At 38.4% G+C, this 24,483-nt stretch overlaps 4 protein-coding genes across 6 annotated transcripts; 1 reads left to right on the top strand and 3 right to left on the bottom strand.

Moving 5' to 3' along the window:
• Positions 1-2,611: 2,611 nt before the first annotated feature.
• Positions 2,612-6,010, bottom strand: LOC113092120 (serine/threonine-protein kinase pim-2-like). Its single transcript, XM_026257719.1, has 10 exons — positions 5,619-6,010; positions 5,249-5,311; positions 4,886-5,131; positions 4,266-4,328; positions 4,080-4,174; positions 3,929-3,979; positions 3,406-3,784; positions 3,126-3,302; positions 2,902-2,990; positions 2,612-2,771 (listed from the first exon to the last, which is right to left on the bottom strand). The coding sequence occupies exons 1-10, from the start codon at positions 5,884-5,886 to the stop codon at positions 2,760-2,762; spliced, it is 1,443 nt and encodes a 480-aa protein (XP_026113504.1). The 5' UTR covers positions 5,887-6,010; the 3' UTR covers positions 2,612-2,759.
• An 8,612-nt stretch (positions 6,011-14,622) lies between these two features.
• LOC113092124 (putative nuclease HARBI1) lies at positions 14,623-16,151 on the top strand. The gene is made up of 3 exons (XM_026257725.1): positions 14,623-15,482; positions 15,548-15,659; positions 15,733-16,151. The coding sequence occupies exons 1-3, from the start codon at positions 15,321-15,323 to the stop codon at positions 16,107-16,109; spliced, it is 651 nt and encodes a 216-aa protein (XP_026113510.1). The 5' UTR covers positions 14,623-15,320; the 3' UTR covers positions 16,110-16,151.
• On the bottom strand, positions 16,109-17,802 carry LOC113092123 (uncharacterized). Of its 2 annotated transcripts, XM_026257723.1 has the most exons (7): positions 17,420-17,799; positions 17,174-17,244; positions 16,924-17,103; positions 16,691-16,749; positions 16,532-16,606; positions 16,396-16,458; positions 16,109-16,152 (listed from the first exon to the last, which is right to left on the bottom strand). In XM_026257723.1, the coding sequence occupies exons 1-7, from the start codon at positions 17,635-17,637 to the stop codon at positions 16,138-16,140; spliced, it is 681 nt and encodes a 226-aa protein (XP_026113508.1). In that variant the 5' UTR covers positions 17,638-17,799; the 3' UTR covers positions 16,109-16,137. The 2 variants fall into 2 exon arrangements, with proteins under 2 accessions (XP_026113508.1, XP_026113507.1); XM_026257722.1 differs by lacking the exon at positions 16,109-16,152 and having other exon boundaries at positions 16,320-16,458; positions 17,420-17,802.
• Positions 17,803-19,480: 1,678 nt separating this feature from the next.
• Positions 19,481-24,038, bottom strand: LOC113092122 (serine/threonine-protein kinase pim-2-like). 2 transcript variants are annotated; one of them, XM_026257721.1, is made up of 11 exons: positions 23,434-24,038; positions 23,069-23,319; positions 22,726-22,788; positions 22,363-22,608; positions 21,752-21,814; positions 21,566-21,660; positions 21,415-21,465; positions 20,892-21,270; positions 20,612-20,788; positions 20,388-20,476; positions 19,481-20,258 (listed from the first exon to the last, which is right to left on the bottom strand). In XM_026257721.1, the coding sequence occupies exons 2-11, from the start codon at positions 23,250-23,252 to the stop codon at positions 20,247-20,249; spliced, it is 1,359 nt and encodes a 452-aa protein (XP_026113506.1). In that variant the 5' UTR covers positions 23,253-23,319; positions 23,434-24,038; the 3' UTR covers positions 19,481-20,246. The 2 variants fall into 2 exon arrangements, with proteins under 2 accessions (XP_026113506.1, XP_026113505.1); XM_026257720.1 differs by lacking the exon at positions 23,434-24,038 and having other exon boundaries at positions 23,069-23,427.
• Positions 24,039-24,483: the final 445 nt, after the last annotated feature.

Below are 24,483 nucleotides of genomic sequence, written 5' to 3'. Positions count from 1 at the left end.
GATGATTGATCAGCGGTCTCTAAAAAGGTTGATCTTATAAAACTGAACTCAAGATGACGTGGGGCTTGCCGTGAGAGGTTTGGCTCGACATGAAATGAGACGGTGCATCTCAGTCTCTGTCCGGCGTGGGTGAAATAATTATAATGCTTTAGGTGAGGTACAATTCACATTTCTCAATTAAATAACTGATAAAGTAATTTGAAGAAGTTTCTGTGAGACATCATTTCACAAACAGTGTGAATGAATCACAACGCATTCTCTTTCTCAAATTATCGGAGATAATTGCGCGTTCATGTGTTATCTTAAAAGGGGATATGTATCGATACTCGAAACCATGATCAGCAGTGCAGCGATTGGCTGGTGGCAAGACGGCAACGTAATGACGTCATATAATTTAAAACGACACCTGACGAAAAACTTGACAAATTTCTGGACTTTTATAAGGAAACAGCCAAGCAAACAAAACTACATAAATTTTATAATAGATACATGAAACAGATAATAGATACATGTCTTTATTTTATTAGATTTTTTTTCATGATTCCCAATTATTTAGATTCGCAATTTATAATCGTTGTGCAGTGTTTACATTTTTTATTTCAATGTAGAAATTATCTATTCATTTTATTTTATATTTGGACAGATTTGATACGTGACAGCATTAATGAAAGTTTCTTAAGGGTCAATATCATGTTATCTGCATCTCCTTCGCTCCATCAAGCCACTCTTATAATAGCAGTCATCACTCAAAATAATGCACGACTCTATTATCTGTATGACAAATAAATATTTCAGTGAGTAAAGCTGGCTGTGTCTATAGTAGGCTGTTATGGACTACACAACATTTTAATATTATTTTTAAATATTTTTTTTTAATGATTATTAATTTAAATTATTGTCCCTGGATCAGTACGATACTCTTGTAATAAAGTAGCGGTGGAGGTAGCAGACATATTTTGAGCATCAGTTCTGGTTGAAAAGAAGCGATCTAATCCTGTTTACATGAAATAAGGTTTAAGCTAACGGACCTGTTGATATGACAGCAGCTCCGGGATGAGCTTCGAAGAACCAAACGATCCAAGATCACGCCAAATCGTCAACAATCAAATCCAGCTAACTGAGTTAGCGACATACGAAGAACAGGCCCCTGGTGGACTATACATGTTATGTGTGCCTCTCAGATGTTAATCTGTGCCAATAACATTTCTTCAAGCAGCTAACAAGAGAGATTAGGCTTAAATGTAAAATGTCCTGTTATATGCTAGTTAGTAAATGCCCTCCTAATATACAATTAATCAATTGCACACATCCACAATCTTTCTTTACAATTTTTTTGTGCACTGATTTTTGAATACATAAACACTGCTGCCAAATTAGAACAAATTATAATATCATCCTATTTAACATGCAATATCTAAAAATAATCCAAAACTCAGTTCTCAGCCCCACATTAACAGCTATAGGACTTATTAGGAAATGTTGCACTGCTTTGTCTCTGAGGTCTAATTTTACATAACAGTCCCTTACATTGTTGTGCTCATTTTAAATCAATTTTATTTGTTTGCTAGCAATGGTAATTAAATCAACAGTAGAAATGTGTGAGCACACTTGTGTGGCCAAGTATTTTCATCTATAGCAATATATAGCAATATATATATATATATATATATATATATATATATATATATATATATATCTCAAAAGTGAATTCTGATTTTCTTTTAATTGCTGTGGACATTTAGGCTGATGTGTAACAATAATTATTAATCTTGTGAATGTGATATAAAAACTTAATGAAACGCATTAAATACATAACAAGAAGGCAATCTAAGGAAATTGCATGAATTTTTGATGCTTGGGCAGTTATCTCAAGGTGAACACATTACTAATCTCAAAAATATAGTTTTTAATTATCTTTGTTTGCAGTTCATTTTGAAGGGATATAGATGGCAGATTACAGTAGAATTTGGCCTGAGTTTATGACAGACCACAGCATATTCAGACATGACCAAAATGACTTTTGCAGGAGCCTAAAGGACTGTAGAGGAATGTACTATGAACTTCTACAAGGGAACAGCACAATATAAATAATACAAATTAAAAAAATATATATCAAACGTTCATAGTGGGAAAAGGGAAGTGACCAGGGTTGGCGTTGGTGACGCTGTTAATTTTTATTCATAAACTTCACAAAAAACCATTAAAGGCCCAATTTTAATTCTGAGAAGAGCAGTGTCAGAGTCTCCGTCCGTCTCTCTCTCTCACCATATTTTCCAGCCTCTCTTTTAACAGGTCTCTCCAGGTCCAGGCGAATTACTGCAATAAGACACAGGTGTTCATCATTTTACACTTACCCCACTTACTCACCTCTCGTCTCCGGACCTTCTCTCCCACTGCAGACTTTGCTGAACCACGCCCCCCTCGTCACATGCATCTTCTAACTAAACTCCTTATACATTTCCTTATAAAGATCTTATAAATTTTATTATAGGTTTTCTTTTTCATTTTTTTAATATATATATATATATATATATATATATATATATATATATATATATATATATATATATATATATATATAAATATATATATATATATATAAATACTATTAAAAGTCAAGTCGGCAGATGCTACGAGGACTTGCAGGCCTGTAATACGCTAAGGCCGGAGTGGACTGATGGTCAGTCCGCCAGACGCAAAGCTGCCTGAGAACAACAGGGTGGCCATCACAGGAGTTGTTTTCTGAGGTTCTTTGTGTTTTACTTCGTGTACTGAAAAAAAAAGATAAATCGGCATTATTTGTCTAAATACTTTACATTTAGAGAAAATTGATCTTAAGTTCATGGCGACGGATGATCAAACTAAACCAACAAAAAGCTTAACTAGTCTTTTTCGCCGTACCTTAAACCAGTCGTGGAGATGCATCTCGTCCAGACTGAGTCTCTTCTGTGGATCCTGATGCAGACAATCACAAATCATCTGGCAGCATTCTGTGAAGAGGAAAAAAGAGAGAGATGTTTGATTATAAACGTTTAATTTACACCTGCTCTCTGTCAAGCCATGGGTCTTTTTTGTATGATTTAGAATTCAAATGGTCCTTCTATGTTGTTTGATGAAGATCTCACCATGTGTCAGGATGAGCCTGATCCAGCTTTTCTGACTGATCAAGCTCACATCGAGGTATGTGGGAAAATGGCCGCACACCATTACGAACAGAAGAATCCCAAGAGTCCACACTGTGGTCGGCTTTGCATGGCACATGCCTTTGGCTTCGAACTCAGGTGGACAGTACGTTCTCGTGCCTGCAGGAAAGATGTCTGATGTTTAATCAATGACGGCAGCATGTTGAGTGCATATAAGATGTGTTTCTGTGAGATAATTAATAAAGCACTTCATAACACATACCACTAAAGGATTTGAAGGCAGATTTCTTCATGACTGCACCACACCCGAAGTCAATTAATTTGACCTCCATGGTGTCCTGGTTCACCAGAAGGTTTTGTAGTTTTATGTCATGATGGAAGACGCCACGATCACAGCAAGTTTTAGCGGCTTCAATGACTTGCAACATAATACATCGTGCTTTGCCCTCATCAAGGCTTCCTCCACAGAGTTTCAAAAAACTAAACAAATCCACACAAGGCACTGGTCGCTCCATGACTATCACGTAGTGATCTTTGTCATCCTCCCAGTCAAGCAGCTTAATGATCTGGGAAACGCTGGGTCCATTGTTGGCCATGAGCATCAGGCCAATCTCCATTGGCAGACGTTTGAGATGACCAGGCTAACAGACAGAAAATTGTTCACAAATCAAAATGGTTTGCCTACTGAAAGCTCATTTTTAGTCTGTGATTAACATTAATATAAGATGTTATAGATTGAAAACAATTACTAAAAGGCAATAACACAGAGAGTGCAGTATACTCACCACTCTGATAGATGTCGTGGTTGGCATCTTATTTGAAAACTTTATAGCCACCTGATCAACAAAACAAAGAGTTAACAATTAGCATGTGCTGCATACAGTCATAAACAATGAATGCAAAGTTTTGACAGTAAAACAACAAAAAAATGTAAACCTGAAGTCCATCCTTGCGGCGGGTCCCTTCATACACAAAGCCAAACCCTCCTTCACCCAGCTTGCAGCCGATTTTATATTGCCTGCAAATACGGCCTGTTAACAGACAAACAATAGTATGAAATACAATTATATACATTTTTTAAAATAAGTTATGATAACATTTTCAGCCATTTATTAATCTTACTCTTGTCCAGGACGCTGTGTTCCTGCTGTTCCTTAGCAGCAAGGAGGTCTTCAGGAGTTGGATCTATAATAGGAATCAAATCAAATAAACAATATGAGTTAAATATTACACACACAAACTAATGTGGTTCTTCCTTTAGGAACGTTTATGAATTGACATCCCAAAAAACATAACATATCTAAACTGTTTCAGCCCGTTCACACCAAGAATGATAACTATAAAGATAACGTTATTTGCGTCCACACCAGCGGACATTATTGTTAAACTCTCAGTTTCGTCACAGCAGGATTGATTCTGATTGGCTGTCAGTGATTTTATAATTCATCAGCTGGAAAAAAAGAAAATTTGTGAAAAGTTTTCTGAAAGTGATTCCAACGATATTGTTTCTCTTTTTCATTATAGCTGCGGTGTGAACTCTGCTGAACTTTTTTAATTTTTAGAACTATATCTGTATCATTATCTTTGTAGTTATCGGCCTTGTTGTGAACAGGCATTTACTCTAAAATGTTTGGTGTGATAATGTTAGCAGTGTTTTTCTTTTCCTTAATTATGTTTCTGTAATTGAAGAATCAGTCATTTATCAATATTTGCATCATCATGACATGTTTTTGTGACTGTACCATCGCTATCTCTCCACTGTGTTCCCGCCTCTTTCCAGCATTTCTCCTCGGCTTCGGACAGATTATATCTTCCAGCTCCACTGCAAGGAAAGTGATGAGCGGCCCACTTCCAGAAGCTCTTCTTCTTCTTCTTCTCCTCCTCCTCTCTCCCTTCATCAATCTCAGCAGCACTAACAGACAGAGGAGGATGACGGCTCTCTGACGTGATGGGGCCGTCTTTAGGATGTACACAGAGTTCACTCTGGTCTATTAACAGACAAACAATTGTGGTAAATATGAAATACAAGTTTACATGTTAATTTGATCAAGTACAAAATAAATCATAATAACATTTCCTAATTCTCATAAATGTATTAATCTTACTCTTGTCCAGGACGCTGTGTTTCTGCTGTTCTTCAACATCAAGGAGGTCTCCAGGAGTTGGATCTATAATATCAATTAAATAAAAAAATAAAAAATAAAAAGAGTAAAATATCACATACTCAAATTACGTCTGTTCTTGATTTAGGAGTAGGTCTGAATTGAATTTATATCCTACAATTTAAACTCAAACTAAAAAAAAAAAAAAAATGTTTCCTGTTACTCTAAAATGTTTGGTGTGATAATTACAGCAGTGTTTTGGGATCGTGATAATTTTTATAATTATTTTATGTTATAATAATGATAAGGGGGAATAACAGAAACTCTTGTTACTGAATATTCAGTGATTTATCAGTTTTTGATGTGAGTGTACCATCGTTATCTCTCCACTGTGTTTCTGCCTCTATCCCGTATTTCTCCTCAGCTTTGGCCAGGTCATATGTTCCCTTTCTGCGGGAAACAAAGTGAAGAGCGGCCCACTTCCAGAAGCTCTTCATCTTTCTCCCTACATCGGTCTCAAGAGCACCAACCGGCGCCGGTTGACGGTTCTCCGTCATGATGGGGGAGTCTTTGGGGTGTACACAGGATTCTCGTACACTCTCCAAACCAGTCGCTTTTTTTAGTCTAGAAAGCAGTCCCATGATAACACCGTTTGTCAGTCGCTAACAGTCGCTACCAAGTACGTTACTCTCCAGACTCCAAAGTACAAAATCAGCAGAGTTTCGTGGCTTTAAATACCTTCAACGGCGAAGTGTGACGTCATAAAGGCTCGCGCAGAATGGAATACAAAAAAAAAAAAAAAAAAAAAAAAAAAAACCTAAACTGGTCCTTTTGAACGATAACATTCATATCCAGTGAAGTTTACTAACGATATAATTTGCTGTTTTATCAATCACATTAAAGTGACATAAGATAAAACAGAAATATGAGAAAATAGAAACCTTGTATATTTGTGTAAACACAGCGGTTAACGTTAAGTTGGAAATCACAACAATCTTAAAGTGACAGAGACCTTAAATACCCTCTCCTGTCTTTGTCAAGAAAAGTCACAGTGATTTTGTCTGAGTAACTTTAATAGCTTTAATAATTCGCACAAAGACATTATCTTTGTTTTCATATTTTGTAAACAAAATAAACCTGCCTCAATATGACTTACAGACATTTTTGGAATTATTTTAGCTATTTCATCAAGCCCTAACTTTGCTGTAAAAATACACAGTATTTGGAAAGATACATGGTATGAGTCCAAATCGTCCTGATGATTGCCACTTGTAGCCATGTTTATTCATTTAAAATGATAATGTAATGGCTATAAACACTATAGTATTTACGGTAGTCCTGTTTGGTGAGTATGGTAGTCTCTAGCCTACGTGTCCTTTATGAATGGGCTGGCATTAGGTTTTGAGTAATGGCAGGTGCATGCTGATTGCCAGATAGGTGGTGGTGGTTTCTTTCATGGAGACTGCAATGATGGTTTGTGCCAGTTTTGGAAAACAGTTGTCGTAGCTGTTGTTAGGTATGTGACAATGTTGGATGTAATACTTTTTAACCGCGTGATATTGTGTATAATCATTGGCATTTAAATGTTTTGTGCAGATGGCAATGATGGTTTGTGCCAGAGTTGGAAAACTTGTCTAGCTGGTACTAGGTATGTGATTGTATATGGTTGAAATGTATGTTTGTTTTATATTGTGCTAAATTGGAACGTGTATTCATGTTATTTGTTTTATATTGTGCTGTAGTGGAATGTTTATTCATGTTATTTGATGTATGTTGTTTTTAAAAATGATTTTGAAATGTTTTCCCACAATAAGGAGGGTGTCTTTCTGGCTCTTTTTTAGGAGCTGGCCTGTGTCACTGTTTTGAATGACTGTTTTTGTCTGGTGTAAAGTATTGCACATTTGCACATGATATATTGGGGGTTGTTGAACCCTGATGGTATCAACTTGCTACCAGCTAAGCCTATTTGTGTTTAGAACCTTAGACGAGTTAATAAATATTGGTTAATTGAATGACTTGATTGGATAAATTTATTGCTTGACATTGATAGGCTTTACAGTTTGGCGTCACGAACAGGATATTTAAAAAAACTGGTGGCAAGTTGATGTAGAGTAAGGTAAGTTTTCAAAACGGTGACATAGGCTGAAGAGTCGACGAGTGTGGGAACAAGAGACTTCAGTGAAAACTGCATTGGATATAAAGACTGTTGTTGTACGACTGACTTCCAAACGATGGAGCAAGAGCTTGCTGCATTGCAGGAAAGACTGGATAGGGAAAAAGCATTGATGGATGAACTTAAACAACAGAATGAAGCATTGACTGCCCAGTTACAACAAGTAACAACAACCGATCCTATGGAAACTTCACATTCTCCTTCAGATGTAGGCCAGGCTTATTCAGCAGCCTCACCAACCTCCACAAGTAAAGTTACGACATCTGTTGAAGTGATTTATATGCCTAAAGACAAAAAGATGTTAATGTTTTCCGGTGAACCAGGTACTATCTCCTATTATGATTGGACTGATGAAGTGCAGAACTCTATGAATTATCGACAATATAGAGAAAGAGAACAGGCAGCATTTTTGTATGATCATCTGGAGGGGGGAGCTAAACAGGAGATAAGATCTAGCACACCTGAGGTACGCAGGAGCCCTACATTAATTCTAGAGGTTTTAAAGGAGGCATATGGCCATCCCTATTCTCTGACCGCTTCTCAAAAGCGTTTTTTTGACAGAAAACAGAAGGCAGGTGAGGGGTTGCGGGAATTTTCTCATTCACTATTGTCTTTGGCAGGGGATATAAATCGTTGTAATGGAGGAGTGGAGTTGTGTGGGGAGCAGACGATAAGAAATCAGTTCGCAGAGAACGTAAGAGACCCCTCACTTCGTCGAGAACTAAAACGATTAATTAGACAAGACCCAAATATAAAATTCTCAGCGTTGCGGAGAGAATCTATGCTGTTTTGGGAAGAAGATAATGTGCCTGATAGAGCTTCCTATAATTTAGCACCAGAAGATGCAGCAGTTGAATGCTCTGGTATTACAAATAAGATAATATGATTCAGCAGGAAGACCTATTTGTTTTAGATGTCAGGGAGTAGGACATATTGCATGTTTTTGCTCAAATGTCAATACTGTTGGTGACGCTGGTCGCCAAGTAACCCCATCTGAGGTTGCTAGGGGGGCAGTTGTCCAAACTACTATGCAACAGGCAAACGAATTCCCTCTGAATTTAAGAGCCAGACTATAGGAAGGGAGCAGTTGGGCTCAGGTGATTTCACCCATTCATGGGAAAAAGTATTCCATGCACTTACAGGACCTACTCCAGTTACGGATGTGTATATGGGGGGAGTATGTGTTCCATCTATGATAGATTCAGGCTCTATGGTCACCATCATAACCGAGAGTTTTTTTAAGGAACCTTTTGAATGCAAAGGGGAGGATGTCCTAAAGAATGTGGGTGGTTGTCTTTAAAAGCAGCAAATGGCCTTTCTATACCGTATTTGGGTTATTTGGAACTTGATGTTAAAATTATGGTTAAGGTCTTGCCACAGCGTGGCGTTTTGGTGGTGAGAGACCCAACGGATCCTATTACAAAATTGAAGAGAAAATCTGTTCCAGGGTTGGTGGGCATGAACATAATAAAAGATTGCCGTGAAATTCTGTCTGATTCTTTTAATGTAATGTCACCTGGACCATGTGCTCAAGTGTATCAGGGTTTTGCAAAAGTGATGGCCCCTTCACCTGTACTGGTACCTGCAGATTCTATGTGTTTGGTTCCCACTACAGGTTTCCAGAATACTCATGGTTCAGATTATATCGTTTTGGTGGAGGGGTTGGAGGTAGATGAAGGGATTTTACCTGGCTCCTTAATGGTATCTCCAGGTTTGGTGAAGGTGCAGGGTGGCCAGTTAGCTGTTCCTATTGTAAATGCTGGTGCTTTAGATATCAATTTGGCCCCTCATACACGCCTGGCATGCTTGCATGTAGCTGAGGTAGTAGCAGGAGGTTCAAAGTCTATTTCTTTTCAGAATATATCTCCTGGGGAGGTTCAGATTTCATTAGGTTCTGAAGAGGCTTTGGTTTTGAGTCAAGAGGCTGGATCTAGCTCTACACAGGAGCCCTTTTTTGGAACATCAGCAGATAGCTCAGGTTAAAGCATTACTGAATAATTATGCTGATGTGTTTGCTTTCAGTGATAATGATTTTGGGCGCACCTCAATTATACAGCATGAGATGCCAGTCACTGATGATGTTCCAGTTCGTCAGCATTATTGCCGTCTTCCACCAAGCCAATATGAAGAGGTGAAGGATCATATTAGACAGCTTTTGGAGCAAGGTATTATTAGTGAGAGCTGTAGTCCGTATTCATCACCTTTGGTTATTGTTAAGAAAAAAAATGGCAATATGCGGATGTGTGTTGACTACCGCCAGTTAAACTTAAAGACACGAAAAGATGCATATCCACTCCCTAGGATAGAGGAGTCACTTGATGTACTTAGCGGGGCCCAGTGGTTTTCAACCTTGGACCTCGCTAGTGGTTATAATCAAGTGGAGGTTGCTGAGAAGGACAGACAAAAGACTGCTTTTTGCACACCATTTGGTCTATATCAGTTTAATCGTATGGCTTTTGGGCTTTGCAACGCACCCGGAACATTTCAGCGACTTATGGAGAGAATTTGAGGTGATCAGCACTTTCAGTCTTTGCTTCTCTATTTAGATGATGTGATTGTGTTCTCGTCATCTTTTGAACAACATCTTAGTCGTCTCAGGTTAGTTCTTTCACGTTTTAGGGAGTATGGCCTAAAAGTGAAATGGAGTAAATGTTCGCTTTTTCAACGCCAAGTATCCTATTTAGGACATGTGATATCTGCTGAGGGGGTTGCAACAGATCCTGAGAAAACCCAGGTAGTAGCCCAATGGCCGCGACCAGGTACAGCAGTGATCCTCAAATCTGGCTCGCGAGATCCACTTTCCTGCGAAGTTTAGCTCTAACCCTAATCAAACACGCATGAGTTTGCTAATCAGTGTCTTCAGGATCATTAGAAAATCACAGGCAGGTGTGTTTAATTGGAGTCGGAGCTAAACTCTGCAGGAAACTGGATCTCGCGAGCCAGATTTGAGGATCACTGAGGTACAGTAACAGAACTTAGATCTTTTTTGGGTTTTGCCGGATATTACAGGCGATTTGTGAAAAAATTCCAGAGAAGGGTCATACAATGATGATTAATGAGCAGACAACCACATGTAGCTTCCCTGTTTTTTCTCAGGCAGTTTGGGCCGCTCAACAGCAGGCCGACCCCATTATTGCAAGGTTTCATGTGTATTGGAGTCAGAAAGTAAAACCTGGTAGATTAGTGAGGGCTAAAGAGGATGGTAAGGTCTTGGAACTTCTACGACAATGGGAGAAGTTGGTAGAGGAGGAAGGAGTCTTGTACCGCCAATTTGTGGATCCTAAACAAGGCCAGATTAGACAGGTGCTCCTACCTCAGAGTCTGAAGGAGGAAGTCCTTCGTGGGTTACATGATGAACATGGGCATCAGGGTGTAGAACGCACCTTTAAGCTGGTCAGACCAGATGTTATTGGCCAGGAATGTTTCAAGATATTGAAACTTATTGTAAGCAATGTGAACGATGTATTGTGGCAAAAGCCCCAGTGCCAAAGTTAGTGACTGAAACCGGTAGTTTGTTAGCTAGAAGACCCTTTGAAGTGGTAGCTATGGATTTCACTGTTCTAGAACCTTCTAGTGATGGTAAGGAGAATGTCTTGATTTTCACTGATGTGTTTGTGGTTGCGGTACCTACCCGGGACCAAAAGGCAGTGACCGTGACAAAATCCCTTGTTAAGGAGTGGATTCACAAGTATGGGGTCCCCCCAACGAATTCATTCGGATCAGGGGAGATGTTTTGAGGCAAAGGTTGTCCGAAACTTGTGTAAAATGTATGGGATTAAGCAGAGTCGAACTACCCCTTATCATCCGCAGGGCAATGGTCAATACGAGAGGTTCAATCAAACCCTGCATAATTTAAGAACTCTCTCACCATTGAAGAAAAGAAGATGGGTTGAATATTTACCAGAGGTAGTTTTTGCTTATAATACAACTGAGCATGCAAGTACTGGTTATAGCCCATATTTTTTTTATTTTTGGACAGTTGCCAAAGTTACCAGTTGACATTTTGTTTGGGGTAAGCCAGTCAGATTTTAGGCGATGTTAGGGAAGAGGCCTCAACTGAATCCTTGCTGAGGATGGGAAAACAGTCAGAACCAGAGGTATGTAGTGAATCAGATGTTGATTCAGTGGAGCAAATTGATTCAGAAGAATCTCGAATGTCCGAAGTCACTCAAGTACCTCCAGGTCAATTGCGGCGTTCTAGTAGATCAACAGCAGGGAGGCATTCTAATCCATTTAATCTACCCAAATCTGTTGTTTCTAATGGAAAAGATAGGGGGGTTTTAGAGTAGACCATTGCTTATAAAGGACACTAGGCTTTTGACATCATATGGAAAAGTGTGGGGATTGTAGTTTAAGTAGGTGGTTAATAAATGAAATTATAAGATCATTGGGACGATGATCAGTGGTGGGGGCGGTGAATGTAATGGCTATAAACACTATAGTATTTACGGTAGTCCTGTTTGGTGAGTATGGTAGTCTCTAGCCTACGTGTCCTTTATGAATGGGCTGGCATTAGGTTTTGAGTAATGGCAGGTGGATGCTGATTGCCAGATAGGTGGTGGTGGTTTCTTTCTTGGAGACTGCAATGATGGTTTGTGCCAGCTTCGGAAAACAGTTGTCGTAGCTGTTGTTAGGTATGTGACAATGTTGGATGTAATACTTTTTAACCGCGTGATATTGTGTATAATCATTGGCATTTAAATGTTTTGTGCAGATGGCAATGATGGTTTGTGCCAGAGTTGGAAAACTTGTCTAGCTGGTACTAGGTATGTGATTGTATATGGTTGAAATGTATGTTTGTTTTATATTGTGCTAAATTGGAACGTGTATTCATGTTATTTGTTTTATATTGTGCTGTAGTGGAATGTTTATTCATGTTATTTGATGTATGTTGTTTTTAAAAATGATTTTGAAATGTTTTCCCACAATAAGGAGGGTGTCTTTCTGGCTCTTTTTTAGGAGCTGGCCTATGTCACTGTTTTGAATGACTGTTTTTGTCTGGTGTAAAGTATTGCACATTTGCACATGATATATTGGGGGTTGTTGAACCCTGATGGTATCAACTTGCTACCAGCTAAGCCTATTTGTGTTTAGAACCTTTGACGAGTTAATAAATATTGGTTACTTGAATGACTTGATTGGATAAATTTATTGCTTGACATTGATAGGCTTTACAATAATGTGTACTATGACCTTTTGCTGACCCTCTTTGACCTGTATAATTTCTCCACAAATGAAAGAGCCCACACCCTTGACCTGGATGCTAATAAATGCTGCAAAATGGAGAGCCAATGAAACTCTGCATCATCCGTCCAGATATTTGTATTATCATCTTTTTCAAATTCACAATGCTGAAATTAGTGGTGCTTCCATTGATCAGCTACCGATCACAATCGGCCTATAATCACTTTGTGATGATTGATTGGCGGGCTCTAAAAATGTTGATCTTATAAAACTGATCTCAAGATGACGTGGGGCTTGCCGTGAGAGGTTTGGCTCGACATGAAATGAGACGGTGCATCTCAGTCTCTGTCCGGCGTGGGTGAAATAATTATAATGCTTTAGGTGAGGTACAATTCATATTTCTCAATTAAATAACCGATAAAGTAATTTGAAGAAGTTTCTGTGAGACATAATTTCACAAACAGTGTGAATGAATCCCAAGGCATTCTCTTTCTCAAAATGCAAATGGCTTCAAATCACATCGCACTATAAGTCAGCTGCATGCTCCATCGTCGACACAGGAATTGTCACTTAGACTATCGAGGAAGTGTCGCATCGTCACAAACATTTTTAATTAGCATTTTTTCTTTTTAATTCTTTCCAGTGTTTAAGTCATTCAGTGCTCACACATTTTCGTGAAGGCTGTGCACTCGTGCACACTTGCAGCACACACACATAATAATGCCATGTTCATGTACTTTCTGCAGCTGGGGCAAAGTGACTGATTGCTTTAAAAGTTGTGGTAAGATAATTCAGCGCAAGTATGAAAGCTTCAGAACTGTTCAGAGAAATACTCCAACACCTGTAGGTGCTGCTGCTCTTATGATTTGAACATGATGCCTAGATTGTTATTTGGAAAGATGTGAATAAATTGGGCTTCCAGTGGCATAGAAAGTGCTTGTCATCCATGTGAAGGATTGAATGCAAGAACTACTGAAAATATTCACTCTAAATATAAGTAAATGATTAAGATGTGGACAAAAGACGGGGTTTTCAGAGATTTAGTACATCACTGTGCCGCAGGAATCAAAGATGCGTGCAAGCCATTTTTCTGACAGTTCTTAGTGCAAGAAAATACCCAACATGTTCCCATTAGTTTAGTCCTAAAAATCAAATCAAATCTCTTTTATAATTTGCTCTAAACTAATTTTTAAGTTAGATATTGGAAGATGCCACAATGACTTAAGGCTGATGAAAGCTTTTTGAGCAATTTTGCTGGACACCTTTCCCATTGAGAATGGGTAACACATTTCTATCTAGATATTTTAAATTGGTTGTGGGTCCTGTGTCTCACCTGGTTGCCCGTTGCCAACATTGCTCAAAAAGTTGCCCCGTGTATCATCAGCCAAAGAGAGTTAAGAAGAGTTGATTTATTCACTCTTGTGCCGTTTCAAGCCTCTATGACTTTATTTATTCTGTAGAAAACACACACACATTGGATTTCCACATTTTATGGGGACATTCTGCAGATGTAATGGTTTGTATACTGTACAAATTGTATTTTCTGTGCCCCGACCCTAAATCTAAAAATGCAGAAAGATTGAAAGTTTGCATAAGGCATTCTCTATGAATCATACCGAATGCTTTCTGTAAACTTTGAATATTTTTGCATATATGATTTAAAAGCATGTTTTCTAAAAAAGGACAGATAATTCATAAAAAAAAGTCATAAATTCAACCACTTGCCTGATTTGTGAATAAATCTGTTTGGAGTCTGTTGAGTGAATGATTCACTGACTCTCATAAAGACAATCTCTTTTATTCCTGAATTAATCTGTTTTTTGAATGTTTCTGTTCAGTGAATATTTCAATTGTTCACTCATAAATTCAACCTTTGTTTTATCACGCAATGAATCAGCGACGGTGCATGATTCAGTCATGCTTTCATCTCATAAAGACAGTCACTTGTCGCCACCTACTGGTGTATCAATGTAACCTGCTGAAAATGCTCACCAATAACAATGAGAAGCCACAGACCTGGGGGGTATTCCAAAAAGCAGGTTATGTGACATACCTGGGTATGTTTAAGGGTAAGTTCGTGGATAACCTCAACGTTCGGTTCCAAAAACAGAGGTAACTTTCTGGGTATGTATGTAACCATAGCAACTGACTCTCTGAAGATAACCTGCTCGAGAGCAGGTTATGTTTCAGTGTAACTTCGTTTCAGAAGGTTGGTGAGCATGGCGTGCCCTTTTGACGAGGATCCTGTGGACGTTGAAGCACAAATTATACAAGGTTTTTTTCATCGGGAGAGGGTTATAAGACCGCGTATTGATGTGTTTGCTTACCCTAATGAATATTTAAAAGAGCGTTATCGTTTTTCAAAAGATTCATTAGTTTATTTAACACGTCTTTTAAAACCGCATATCGCAAATGTGACAAACCGCGGCTCTGCGCTTAGCACAGAAAACATTCTGTGCATAGCACTTAGGTTTTTTGCGTCTGGCCATTTTTTGTACAGTGTGGGCGATTCAGAGCATGTGGGAAAGGCAACTGTGTGTAGAGCCGTTCGTACAGTGTGTCTGGCACTTAAACAGTTGTTACCCACGTTTGTACAGTTCCCTGGCCATAAACCTCTGCTTGTTATTAAAGACGAATTCCACAGAGTGGCAGGTTTGTCCTTTGTAGTAAAATATATGACGCATATTTAATATTTAGTCATATTATTAATATCTATACATGTATTCCTTATGCACACACTTCATACTTCCAAAACTTTCTGTTTCAGGGTTTCCAAATGTAATTGGGTGCATTGATGGCACTCACATTCCTATTAAAGCTCCATCAATAAATGAGGGAGACTATGTTAATAGGAAATCTATTCATAGTATCAATGTGCAGGTAACAACTTAATTTTTTCCCCTTCTTAAAATCATCAAAGTCATTACTTTTTCCACTAACTATAGGTAATATGTGAGGCAACCCAAATCATCACCAATGTCGAGGCAAAATGGCCAGGATCTGTGCATGATGCCAGAATTTTCCGCGAGTCATCATTATGCCAGACATTTCAGCAGGGTATGATTTGCTTTATACAATTTTTGTTTTTTCGTTTTTACTATATTTGTGTTGTACACTTCAATCATTACAGGACAGTACAATGGTTACTTGCTGGGGGACAGAGGATACCCTTGTCTGCCCTATTTAATGACACCCTACCCTGAACCTGAGCCTGGACCACAGACACGGTTTAACCTGGCTCACAGCCGAACACGGGCCAAGGTGGAGATGACTATAGGGATCCTCAAATCTCGGTTTCAGTGTCTGCGTGGGCTCCGGGTTAGTCCAGAGAGGGCATGCGACATTATTGTGGCTTGTGTTGTGCTTCACAATATTGCCACTATAAGAGGAGAGAGCCACCCTCCTTGTATTGAGGAAGATGGCCCAGAGGAACACCGACAGATTTTAGAGGCCAACAGAGACGGAAGACTTTTGAGAGACAGGATTTGTCAAAATTACTTTTATTAGTTTTTTTTGCACTGGTCTGCCAGGCAGTTTATTTCTTCATTTCCTGAAAAACAATAAAAGTAAAATTCATTAAAATGTTTTTTTTTTATATTGCTTTACACATACATACATACATACATACATACAGATAGATAGATAGATAGATAGATAGATAGATAGATCATCTTTTTGAAGATGGACCTTATACAGCTCCTTTGCTGGCAACTAAGGTGGAAAAATGTAATAAATGAGATTGTTTGGTCAGACAATAAAATTAAAATATGGACACATGGACACAAATTCTTACCCTGCTTAGATTGTGTGCTGAGGCTGAAGGACCCTCATCTGTGGGCAAATCCCTAGGTATGTACTATGAAAGGACAATGACAGTTTGTTACTCTAATGCAAAAAGGGGCCATACATCATAATGGTATGCATCATACCTCAGTGGATCTACCAGCATTGTCCACTTCTGTCACAGCAGATGTGGTCTCTTCATCGGCATCATCATCTTCATCCTACAAGACAAATATTCAAGTATACATTATTTGGCAAAAAAACAAAAAAACAAACCTAAAAGTACCTGACAACAAATCACTTACAACTGTGACAGACTGTGTTCTTTCTGGAGAGTCCAATAATACAATCCGTCCATCAGTATCTATAAGAACACACAACCCGTTAAATTCTCAATATTATCAAAGAAAATAATACATCATATGCAGTTAAATAAAATAAGCCTACATAAATTAATCTTGTTCAAAAAGCCTTTAAGTGACAGAGATAGTAATTTATCAGGATAAAAAATGAAAACAAATCATAGAGGTAAACTTACATTTCACCCTTTTTTCACCATCACTTGTAGTGCATAGTATGTGTGATGAACTGCCCCCTGGAATGCCAGCAACCACTGGTCGCCCTTTATTAAGGGACAGAGCCAGCTCCTCAGATGGGGTGAGGGGAGGTGGTGGTGGCCCCCCGCCAGTTAGACGGGCTTCAGTCTTTTTTCTGTTAGCTGCATGACAGAATGAATATACTAAATCCTGTTATAATAATAGTTCAGTAATTGTGTAATCAAATATTACCTTTTTGCAGAATGTTTTTGTGTTTCATTTTGACTTGGCTTAAAGTTCTTGTGGCTCCAGAAGGATTACACCTTATTAAATAAGAAATATACATTATTATTTCAAGCTAAAGAAATAAAATGGCAGGAAAAGTAAATGCTTTCATAGTGATTTAACATATTCAAAAGTATGTATAAGTCATACTTCATTATTTTGCATTTCAATAAAACGGGAGCCAATACCAAATTTGTAATTTAATACACTCACGCATTTACTCTGTCCGTTATTTTTTGCCAAGCCAACTCTCTTGCTTTAGCCGATGCAGCTGTATTGCTTCTTTTTAATATTATTGGCTTAAACTCCTCATAAGCATGCATTAAAACTTCCAACTCCGCCTCTGTGAAATACGCGGCTCTCTTTTTTTCGCTTTGAGTTTCCATGGTGACTCGTGAAATCGGCGATCCATTGAAAATGTCTTTATACATGCACCGTGCACGCGCATTAACTCTGGGTAACCAGTCAGAGGTTGATTAAGCTAACTCTTCTCAGGTGTTTTGGAACCGACATACTCATGGTATGCCTGTTTGGGGTAAATCAACCCAGAGGTTATAGTTTATCAAATGGTAAGTTAACCAAGCTTTCTGGAATACCCCCCTGGGGCCTGTTCTTCGTACGTCGCTTATTACATCCGAGATCAAATGACACATCCAAGATGATATCATCGTGCTAATCATGATCCAGCTAATTGGGTTCTTCGAACACACCTGTTGTGTATGATTAGTATCGCTGGATTGAGTTATTGGAGATAATTGCGCGTTCATGTGTTGTCTTAAAAGGGGATATGTATCGATACTCGAAACCATGATCAGCAGTGCAGAGATTGGCTGGTGGCAAGACGGCAACGTAATGACGTCATATAGTTTAAAACGACACCTGACGAAAAACTTGACAAATTTCTGGACTTTTATAAGGAAACAGTCAAGCAAACAAAACTACATAAATGTTATAATAGATACATTTTCCCCCCCATTTTTTCATGATTCCCAATTATTTATATTCGCAATTTATAATCGTTGTGCAGTGTTTACATTTTTATTTCAATGTAGAAATTATCTATTCATTTTATTTTATATTTGGACAGCTTTGATACGTGACAGCATTAATGAAAGTTTCTTAAGGGTCAATATCATGTTATCTGCATCTCCTGCGCTCCATCAAGCCACTCTTATAATAGCAGTCATCACTCAAAATAATGCACGACTCTATTATCTGTATAGCATGTGTGTAAGACTTTAATACAATTATGAAGTAATACTTTTAGGACAAATAAATATTTCAGTGAGTAAAGCTGGCTGTGTCTATAGTAGGCTGGACTACACAACATTTTAATATTATTTTTAAATAATTTTTTAATGATTATTAATTTAAATTGTTGTCCCTGGATCAGTACGTTACTCTTGTAATAAGCGGTGGTAGCAGACATATTTTGAGCATCAGTTCTGGTTGAAAAGAAGCGATCTAATCCTGTTTACATGAAATAAGGTTTAAGCTAACGGACCTGTTGATATGACAGCAGCTCCGGGATGAGCTTCGAAGAACCAAACGATCCAAGATCACGCCAAATCGTCAACAATCAAATCCAGCTAACTGAGTTAGCGACATACGAAGAACAGGCCCCTGGTGGACTATACATGTTATGTGTGCCTCTCAGATGTTAATCTGTGCCAATAACATTTCTTCAAGCAGCTAACAAGAGAGATTAGGCTTAAATGTAAAATGTCCTGTTATATGCCAGTTAGTAAATGCCCTCCTAATATGCAATTAATCAATTGCACACATCCACAATCTTTCTTTACAATTTTTTTTTTGCACTGATTTTTGAATACATAAACACTGCTGCCAAATAAGAACAAATTATAATATCATCCTATTTAACATGCAATATCTAAAAATAATCCAAAACTCAGTTCTCAGCCCCACATTAACAGCTATAGGACTTATTAAGAAATGTTGCACTGCTTTGTCTCTGAGGTCTAATTTTACATAACAGTCCCTTACATTGTTGTGCTCATTTTAAATCAATTTTGTTTGCTAGCAATGGTAATTAAATCAACAGTAGAAATGTGTGAGCACACTTGTGTGGCCAAGTATTTTCATCTATAGCAATATATATATATATATATATATCTCAAAAGTGAATTCTGATTTTCTTTTAATTGCTGTGGAGATTTAGGCTGATGTGTAACAATAATTATTAATCTTGTGAATGTGATATAAAAACTTAATGAAATGCATGAAATACATAACAAGAAGGCAATCTAAGGAAATTGCATGAATTTTTGATGCTTGGGCATTTATCTCAAGGTGAACACATTACTAATCTCAAAAATATAGTTTTTAATTATCTTTGTTTGCAGTTCATTTTGAAGGGATATAGATGGCAGATTACAGTAGAATTTGGCCTGAGTTTATGACAGACCACAGCATATTCAGACATGACCAAAATGACTTTTGCAGGAGCCTAAAGGACTGTAGAGGAATGTACTATGAACTTCTACAAGGGAACAGCACAATATAAATAATACAAATTAAAAAAAAATATATCAAAAGTTCATAGTGGGAAAAGGGAAGTGACCAGGGTTGGCGTTGGTGACGCTGTTAATTTTTATTCATAAACTTCACAAAAAACCATTAAAGGCCCAATTTTAATTCTGAGAAGAGCAGTGTCAGAGTCTCCGTCCGTCTCTCTCTCTCACCATATTTTCCACCCTCTCTTTTAACAGGTCTCTCCAGGTCCAGGCAAATTACTGCAATAAGACACAGGTGTTCATCATTTTACACTTACCCCACTTACTCACCTCTCGTCTCCGGACCTTCTCTCCCACTGCAGACTTTGCTGAACCACGCCCCCCTCGTCACATGCGTCTTCTAACTAAACTCCTTATACATTTCCTTATAAAGATCTTATAAATTTTATTACAGGTTTTCTTTTTCATTTTTTAAATATATATGATGGTCAGTCCGCCAGACGCAAAGCTGCCTGAGAACAACAGGGTGGCCATCACAGGAGTTGTTTTCTGAGGTTCTTTGTGTTTTACTTCGTGTACTGAAAAAAAAGATAAATCGGCATTATTTGTCTAAATACTTTACATTTAGAGAAAATTGATCTTAAGTTCATGGCGACAGATGATCAAACTAAACCAACAAAAAGCTTAACTAGTCTTATTCGCCGTACCTTAAACCAGTCGTGGAGATGCATCTCGTCCAGACTGAGTCTCTTCTGTGGATCCTGATGCAGACAATCACAAATCATCTGGCAGCATTCTGTGAAGAGAAAAAAAGAGAGAGATGTTTGATTATAAACGTTTAATTTACACCTGCTCTCTGTCAAGCCATGGGTCTTTTTTGTATGATTTAGAATTCAAATGGTCCTTCTATGTTGTTTGATGAAGATCTCACCATGTGTCAGGATGAGCCTGATCCAGCTTTTCTGACTGATCAAGCTCACATCGAGGTATGTGGGAAAATGGCCGCACACCATTACGAACAGAAGAATCCCAAGAGTCCACACTGTGGTCGGCTTTGCATGGCACATGCCTTTGGCTTCGAACTCAGGTGGACAGTACATTCTCGTGCCTGCAGGAAAGATGTCTGATGTTTAATCAATGACGGCAGCATGTTGAGTGCATATAAGATGTGTTTCTGTGAGATAATTAATAAAGCACTTCATAACACATACCACTAAAGGATTTGAAGGCAGATTTCTTCATGACTGCACCACACCCGAAGTCAATTAATTTGACCTCCATGGTGTCCTGGTTCACCAGAAGGTTTTGTAGTTTTATGTCATGATGGAAGACGCCACGATCACAGCAAGTTTTAGCGGCTTCAATGACTTGCAACATAATACATCGTGCCTTGCCCTCATCAAGGCTTCCTCCACAAAGTTTCAAAAAACTAAACAAATCCACACAAGGCACTGGTCGCTCCATGACTATCACGTAGTGATCTTTGTCATCCTCCCAGTCAAACAGCTTAATGATCTGGGAAACGCTGGGTCCATTGTTGGCCATGAGCATCAGGCCAATCTCCATTGGCAGACGTTTGAGATGACCAGGCTAACAGACAGAAAATTGTTCACAAATCAAAATGGTTTGCCTACTGAAAGCTCATTTTTAGTCTGTGATTAACATTAATATAAGATGTTATAGATTGAAAACAATTACTAAAAGGCAATAACACAGAGAGTGCAGTATACTCACCACTCTGATAGATGTCGTGGTTGGCATCTTATTTGAAAACTTTATAGCCACCTGATCAACAAAACAAAGAGTTAACAATTAGCATGTGCTGCATACAGTCATAAACAATGAATGCAAAGTTTTGACAGTAAAACAACAAAAAAATGTAAACCTGAAGTCCATCCTTGCGGCGGGTCCCTTCATACACAAAGCCAAACCCTCCTTCACCCAGCTTGCAGCCGATTTTATATTGCCTGCAAATATGGCCTGTTAACAGACAAACAATAGTATGAAATACAATTATATACATTTTTAAAAATAAGTTATGATAACATTTTCAGCCATTTATTAATCTTACTCTTGTCCAGGACGCTGTGTTCCTGCTGTTCCTTAGCAGCAAGGAGGTCTTCAGGAGTTGGATCTATAATAGGAATCAAATCAAATAAACAATATGAGTTAAATATTACACACACAAACTAATGTGGTTCTTCCTTTAGGAACGTTTATGAATTGACATCCCAAAAAACATAACATATCTAAACTGTTTCAGCCCGTTCACACCAAGAATGATAACTATAAAGATAACGTTATTTGCGTCCACACCAGCGGACATTATTGTTAAACTCTCAAGTTCGTCACAGCAGGATTGATTCTGATTGGCTGTCAGTGATTTTATAATTCATCAGCTGGAAAAAAAGAAAATTTGTTCTGAAAGTGATTCCAACGATATTGTTTCTCTTTTTCATTATAGCTGCGGTGTGAACTCTGCTGAACTTTTTTAATTTTTAGAACTGTATCTGTATCATTATCTTTGTAGTTATCGGCCTTGTTGTGAACAGGCATTTACTCTAAAATGTTTGGTGTGATAATGTTAGCAGTGTTTTCCTTTTTCTTAATTATGTTTCTGTAATTGAAGAATCAGTCATTTATCAATATTTGCATCATCATGACATGTTTTTGTGACTGTACCATCGCTATCTCTCCACTGTGTTGCCGCCTCTTTCCAGCATTTCTCCTCGGCTTCGGACAGATTATATCTTCCAGCTCCACTGCAAGGAAAGTGATGAGCGGCCCACTTCCAGAAGCTCTTCTTCTTCTTCTTCTCCTCCTCCTCTCTCCCTTCATCAATCTCAGCAGCACTAACAGACAGATGAGGATGATGGCTCTCTGACGTGATGGGGCCATCTTTAGGATGTACACAGAGTTCACTCTGGTCTATTAACAGACAAACAATTGTGGTAAATATGAAATACAAGTTTACATGTTAATTTGATCAAGTACAAAATAAATCATAATAACATTTCCTAATTCTCATATATGTATTAATCTTACTCTTGTCCAGGACGCTGCGTTTCTGCTGTTCTTTAGCATCAAGGAGGTCTCCAGGAGCTGGACCTATAATATCAATTAAATAAAAAATAAAAAAATAGTAAAATATGACATACTCAAATTATGTCTGTTCTTGATTTAGGAGTAGGTCTGAATTGAATTTATATCCTACAATTTAAACTCAAACTTAAATAAAAAAATATATGTTTTCTGTTACTCTAAAATGTGTTTTGGGATAGTGATCATTTTTTATAATTATTTTATGTTATAATAATGATAATAGGGAATAACAGAAACTCTTGTTACTGAATATTCAGTGATTTATCAGTTTTTGATGTGAGTGTACCATCGTTATCTCTCCACTGTGTTTCTGCCTCTGTCCCGTATTTCTCCTCAGCTTTGGCCAGGTCATATGTTCCCTTTCTGCGGGAAACAAAGTGAAGAGCGGCCCACTTCCAGAAGCTCTTCATCTTTCTCCCTACATCGGTCTCAAGAGCACCAACCGGCGCCGGTTGACGGTTCTCCGTCATGATGGGGGAGTCTTTGGGGTGTACACAGGGTTCTCGTACACTCTCCAAACCAGTCGCTTTTTTTAGTCTAGAAAGCAGTCCCATGATAACACCGTTTGTCAGTCGCTAACAGTCGCTACCAAGTACGTTACTCTCCAGACTCCAAAGTACAAAATCAGCAGAGTTTCGTGGCTTTAAATACCTTCAACGGCGAAGTGTGACGTCATAAAGGCTCGCGCGGAATGGAATAAAAAAAAAAAACCTCAACTGGTCCTTTCAAACGATAACATTCATATCCAGTGAAGTTTACTAACGATATAATTTGCTGTTTTATCAATCTTATGTCACATTAAAGTGACATAAGATAAAACCTTGTATATTTGTGTAAACACAGCGGTTAACGTTAAGTTGGAAATCACAACAATCTTAAAGTGGGGGAACCGGGCCAAGATGGCGTCTCAGTAGTCGAACTGTTGTTTGTCTCTTACAAACTTTCGTGCAAAACTTGATCTCATTTGACCTTCCTTAATGTTTGACGTTACTAATACTAATGCATATGTATTCATAAGAATTCTGTGAAGTTTTCAAGCCGGAGCGAAAATTTTTTACTTCTGTTTTGCCTGTTAGAACGTGTGTTGCAGCCATTTGAGCACGCTGATCGAAACTCACATTTAAGTATAGCGTTACCTAAGAAAATCTGATAGAATGGCGGACAGTGTGAAACGTGTGCATGATTATTCTAAACCCACTCCCGAGGGAGACCTAGGCATGGATTGTACGCCATCACTTCCTGACACCCCGATCAACAGCCCTCTTTCGAAAGTACGGCGGCAGACTTCCGAGCCCTCAAACACAGCTATTCTGGAGGCGATTGAGAGGCTGGGGAAAAAGCAAGATATCTTCATGGAGAAGTTACTGGAAATTGAAAGGTCGGTTGCATCCAATTCGACCCTCATATCTGAAATTACTCTCAAAGTTGATTCAGTTACCGACAAAACGGAGAGGGCTGTAGTTAAAACTGGTGAGTTGGGCGTTCAAGTAGCGGCTGTTATCGCTGAAAACAAACAACTGTGGGAAAAAGTTGACGACCTGGATGCATATAAAAGACGGTGGAACTTGAAAATATCTGGTGTTCCGGAGGAAGCAGGAGAAAATGTGAAGATGATCGCAATGGATATCTTCTCTCAAGTTTCGCCGGGATTGAGGGATGGTCTTCAGATGTCCATTGATGTTGCACACAGAATCGGTCCGA

The sequence above is a fragment of the Carassius auratus genome, unplaced genomic scaffold (genome assembly GCF_003368295.1).
Source record: "Carassius auratus strain Wakin unplaced genomic scaffold, ASM336829v1 scaf_tig00214480, whole genome shotgun sequence".
NCBI lineage: Eukaryota > Metazoa > Chordata > Actinopteri > Cypriniformes > Cyprinidae > Carassius > Carassius auratus.
Note: the sequence above shows the minus strand (reverse complement) of the source record. Positions and strands in the feature narration are given on the sequence as shown.

Coding starts and splice junctions, on each gene's coding strand:
- LOC113092123 (XM_026257722.1), bottom strand. CDS start 17,637: ATGTATAAAGACATTTTCAATGGATCGCCGATTTCACGAGTCACCATG. Junction 16,607..16,690: donor GAACACAGTCTGTCACAGTT/GTAAGTGATTTG, acceptor TTTGTCTTGTAG/GATGAAGATGATGATGCCGA. Junction 16,459..16,531: donor ATGCTGGTAGATCCACTGAG/GTATGATGCATA, acceptor GTCCTTTCATAG/TACATACCTAGGGATTTGCC.
- LOC113092122 (XM_026257720.1), bottom strand. CDS start 23,336: ATGGGACTGCTTTCTAGACTAAAAAAAGCGACTGGTTTGGAGAGTGTA. Junction 21,466..21,565: donor GCCGCAAGGATGGACTTCAG/GTTTACATTTTT, acceptor TTTGTTGATCAG/GTGGCTATAAAGTTTTCAAA. Junction 20,477..20,611: donor CAGGCTCATCCTGACACATG/GTGAGATCTTCA, acceptor TTCTCTTCACAG/AATGCTGCCAGATGATTTGT.
- LOC113092124 (XM_026257725.1), top strand. CDS start 15,321: ATGTATTCCTTATGCACACACTTCATACTTCCAAAACTTTCTGTTTCA. Junction 15,483..15,547: donor TTCATAGTATCAATGTGCAG/GTAACAACTTAA, acceptor CACTAACTATAG/GTAATATGTGAGGCAACCCA. Junction 15,660..15,732: donor ATGCCAGACATTTCAGCAGG/GTATGATTTGCT, acceptor CAATCATTACAG/GACAGTACAATGGTTACTTG.
- LOC113092120 (XM_026257719.1), bottom strand. CDS start 5,886: ATGGGACTGCTTTCTAGACTAAAAAAAGCGACTGGTTTGGAGAGTGTA. Junction 5,312..5,618: donor ACAGTGGAGAGATAACGATG/GTACACTCACAT, acceptor TTGATATTATAG/ATCCAACTCCTGGAGACCTC. Junction 4,175..4,265: donor ACACAGCGTCCTGGACAAGA/GTAAGATTAATA, acceptor GTCTGTTAACAG/GCCGTATTTGCAGGCAATAT.